General features: G+C 37.4%; 2 protein-coding genes across 2 annotated transcripts; both read left to right on the top strand.

Annotated features, from left to right (window-relative positions):
- Positions 1-574: 574 nt before the first annotated feature.
- Positions 575-2,254, top strand: LOC121255085. Its single transcript, XM_041155372.1, has 3 exons — positions 575-691; positions 794-1,558; positions 1,625-2,254. Exons 1-3 carry the CDS (start codon positions 575-577, stop codon positions 2,252-2,254), a joined length of 1,512 nt encoding a protein of 503 aa, XP_041011306.1.
- A 149-nt stretch (positions 2,255-2,403) lies between these two features.
- LOC121255086 lies at positions 2,404-2,913 on the top strand. Its single transcript, XM_041155373.1, has one exon. The coding sequence runs from the start codon at positions 2,404-2,406 to the stop codon at positions 2,911-2,913; it is 510 nt and encodes a 169-aa protein (XP_041011307.1).
- Positions 2,914-3,305: the final 392 nt, after the last annotated feature.

The following is a 3,305-nucleotide window of genomic DNA, read 5'->3' on the forward strand; positions in this document are numbered from 1 at the left end:
CTGAACTCTGTAAAAGCTCATGTTTACATACTAGTATATGTCCGCTGCTTACTGAGTTGTTGATAACTCACCCCTTATCTCTAATTATTTTTTAGGTAACTTTGATAGTTTAGCTGGAGAACAAGAGTAAGAAGTTGTAGCAAGGTGTGAAGTCCATAGTGGAATAAGTACCCGAGGGTACAAATGCTTATTTAAGAGTTGGAATTACTAAACTAATTTATTTTTTGGTTATTTTGATTTGATGAGTTATGGATAATTTCGAGTTTTGGAGAGTTTTTAATTTATGTTATTGAGAATTTCTTTGTTATCCCCATGAAGAAATATAGATATTTGGGTGGATTAAATGGATTGACATTTTATGGAGTTTTCTGGATTTTATAGTTGTGTTATTGAAGTTGATATTAAGTATTAAGAGCTAACTCTTTGGACCTACGTGATCGGGGTGTTACAAGAAGTGAAAGGAAACATATATCGAACTCCAGTCCCGTCGTAGGACCAAGTGGAGGACGATTTTCCAGCAAGGAGTACTGGGGTTCCAACTGAAGTGTCGGAATTTATATATTTCAGTTCCAAAATGGGTAGTGTTGATTTTATGGAGGAATATTCGGAGGGTGGAGTTAGTGGGATTGAGAAGATTTCTCGTAATGTTCCACAAATTATGAAAAATGGTTGCAGGAATTTAGGAGTAATGGTAGGAAAAGGAAAATCACCTCTGGTAACGACTATGTAGGGTGGTGATGAAGTGGGTGGAAAAGTTTTAAATGAAGTTCAAATATTTGTGCCTTTACTTAAGGGCTTGGGCCCATCTGAAGTGTTATCCAAAGAGGATAGCCCGATTCCAAGCCTCATTACAAGGCCATTTAATGGAAAGACTAAGAAAGGGAGGAGGAGAAAGAAAACTGTCGAAGTGGTCAAACTAAGGGAGGAGGAGTTTGTTCCAAGCAGAAGGAAGAGGCAAGATTCAGAGGTGGAATTTGAAGATGATCATGGGAGGAAGAAGCTTCATGTTCAGTTGAATTATCAGACTGAGATATCAGTGGAGGCTGTTTTGACAGTCCCGCTGGGATCAATAAAAATCCTTAGATGGAATTCCAGTGGGCTTGGAACCCACGTGGAATTCCTTCGAGACCTAGTCAAGAAGGAAGCTCTGGATATTTTGTTCCTGCAAGAAACAAAATTAAAAGCTCGTCAGATGAATCAATCTAAGTTTCAAATTGGTTTTCAAAATTGCTTTGTTGTTGACTGTGAGGGTCGGAGTGGTGGTCTTGCCATGTTATGGAAGTATGAAATTGACCTTACAGTTTTAAGTTTTTCAAAATTTCATGTTGATGCAAAGATTACAGTTGATGTTGTGAATAATTTGGAATGGTTCCTCACGAGTGTTTATGGATGCCCATATACTTCTCATAGATGGGAAACTTGGAATCTTATCAAGTCTTTATGTCATAGAGAGGAGAAGGCTTGGTTAGTTTTTGGGGACTTTAATGAAATACTCACTTTATCTGAGAAATGTGGGGTTAGAAATAGAGATGAGAAGCAAATGGAAGATGTTAGGATTGTAATCTCTTATTGGTAGCTCAAAGATCTTGGTTATTTTGAATCTCCATTTATATGGTGTAATAAGAGGGAAGGGAATGAGGGTATCAGTGAGAGTTTGGATTGTCTTATGGCTAATTCAAAGTGGTGGGATTTGTTTCCTAATATGAGTGCTACTCATAGTGTGGTTGCCTACTCAGATCACTTGCCTTTGTGGATTGATACGGATGAAGGTCTGGTTTATAATTTTGGGAAGAAATTGTTCAGATTTGAAGCTATGTGGGTAGGGGATAAGGAGTGTGCTAATATCATTGAGAAAGGGTGGAATAATGTTGGTGGCCCAAATTCTTTGTATGAAATAATGGGCAAAGTCTCTAAATGTGCTGAAGATTTGACCTTATGGAATCAGTCCAGATTTGGTAATGTGCAGAAGGAACTCCATAATGTAAAACTGAGGTTAAAAGAACTTCAAGATGCTGATCCTACTTTTTTAAAAGTTTCAGAGCAACAGTTAGCACGAGCCGAGGTACAAAAATGGTTAGAGAGGGATGAAATTATGTGGCAACAAAGGTCTCGAGCTCTCTGGCTAAAAGAGGGTGATAAGAATTTTAAATTTTCTCACTCAAAAGCTACCATTAGAAGAAAGAAGAACAAGATCCTAAGATTGCAAGATGACTTGGGAAGTTGGAAAAAGGGACTCAGATGGATGCTCTCATAATTGATTATTATTAGTCTCTCTTTATAACTGTAGATTATGTGGAAGTGGATGATATTTTGCCTCAAATTGAAGCCAAAGTGACTAATCAGATGAATTAAGATCTTTTGAAACGTTATATAGCAGAGGAAGTGGAGCAAACACTCAAACAGATGCACCCTTCCAAGGCACCTGGTCTAGATGGGATGTCCCCTATTTCTTTCCAGAAATATTGGAGAATTATAGGGAGTTCAGTTACAAAGTCAGTGTTGCTTGCTTTAAATTCTGGTGAGTTTCCTAAGGATTTAAATTGTACTTTTATTACATTGACTCCTATGAAACAATCTCCTTTAAAAGTTGCTGATTTTCGACCTATTTGTTTTTGCATTGTTCTTTATAAGATCATATCCAAAGTTTTTGCAAATGGACTTAAGAAGGTTCTGCCTGTGGTTATTTACGAGTCCCAAAGTGCTTTTGTCCTTGGAAGACAAATCACTGACAATGTTCTTATTGCTTATGTGCTCATACACTTTCTTAGAAATAAGAGAAGGGTTAAAAAAGGTTTTATGTCTCTTAAACTAGATATGAGCAAGGCGTATGATAGAGTAGAGTGGGATTGTTTGGAGAAGATTATGCATGCCCTTGGTTTTGCTCCTAATCTGATTAGCATCATAATGAAGTGAGTGATAGCAGTAACTTTTTCAATGCTTGTGACTGGGAATCCTAAAGGCCCAATTATTCCTAGTAGAGGCTTGAGGCAAGGAGATTCTTTATCTCCTTATTTATTTCTTTTGTACACTGAAAGACTAATCAGTTTGTTAAAGAACTGTGAGAACTCGGACTTTGCCAAGTCCCCACTCATACTTTTATTTTATAATATTTTAATTATTGGATAAATGTTAAGTGTTAGACGAGAGCCTTAAGGTTTGTTTCATTTTGGACCTTAGAGTTCTAGACCTAAAAAGCCCACAAAGGCCCATGTGGATTTCAGCCAACTAAGTTGGAATTAGGGTTTGGAAGCCCAAAGTGATTTCTAAAGGTTGGCAGAGGTGCCACATGGCACAAGAGGAATAAG

The sequence above is a fragment of the Juglans microcarpa x Juglans regia genome, chromosome 3D (assembly GCF_004785595.1).
Source record: "Juglans microcarpa x Juglans regia isolate MS1-56 chromosome 3D, Jm3101_v1.0, whole genome shotgun sequence".
In the NCBI taxonomy this organism is placed as follows: domain Eukaryota; kingdom Viridiplantae; phylum Streptophyta; class Magnoliopsida; order Fagales; family Juglandaceae; genus Juglans; species Juglans microcarpa x Juglans regia.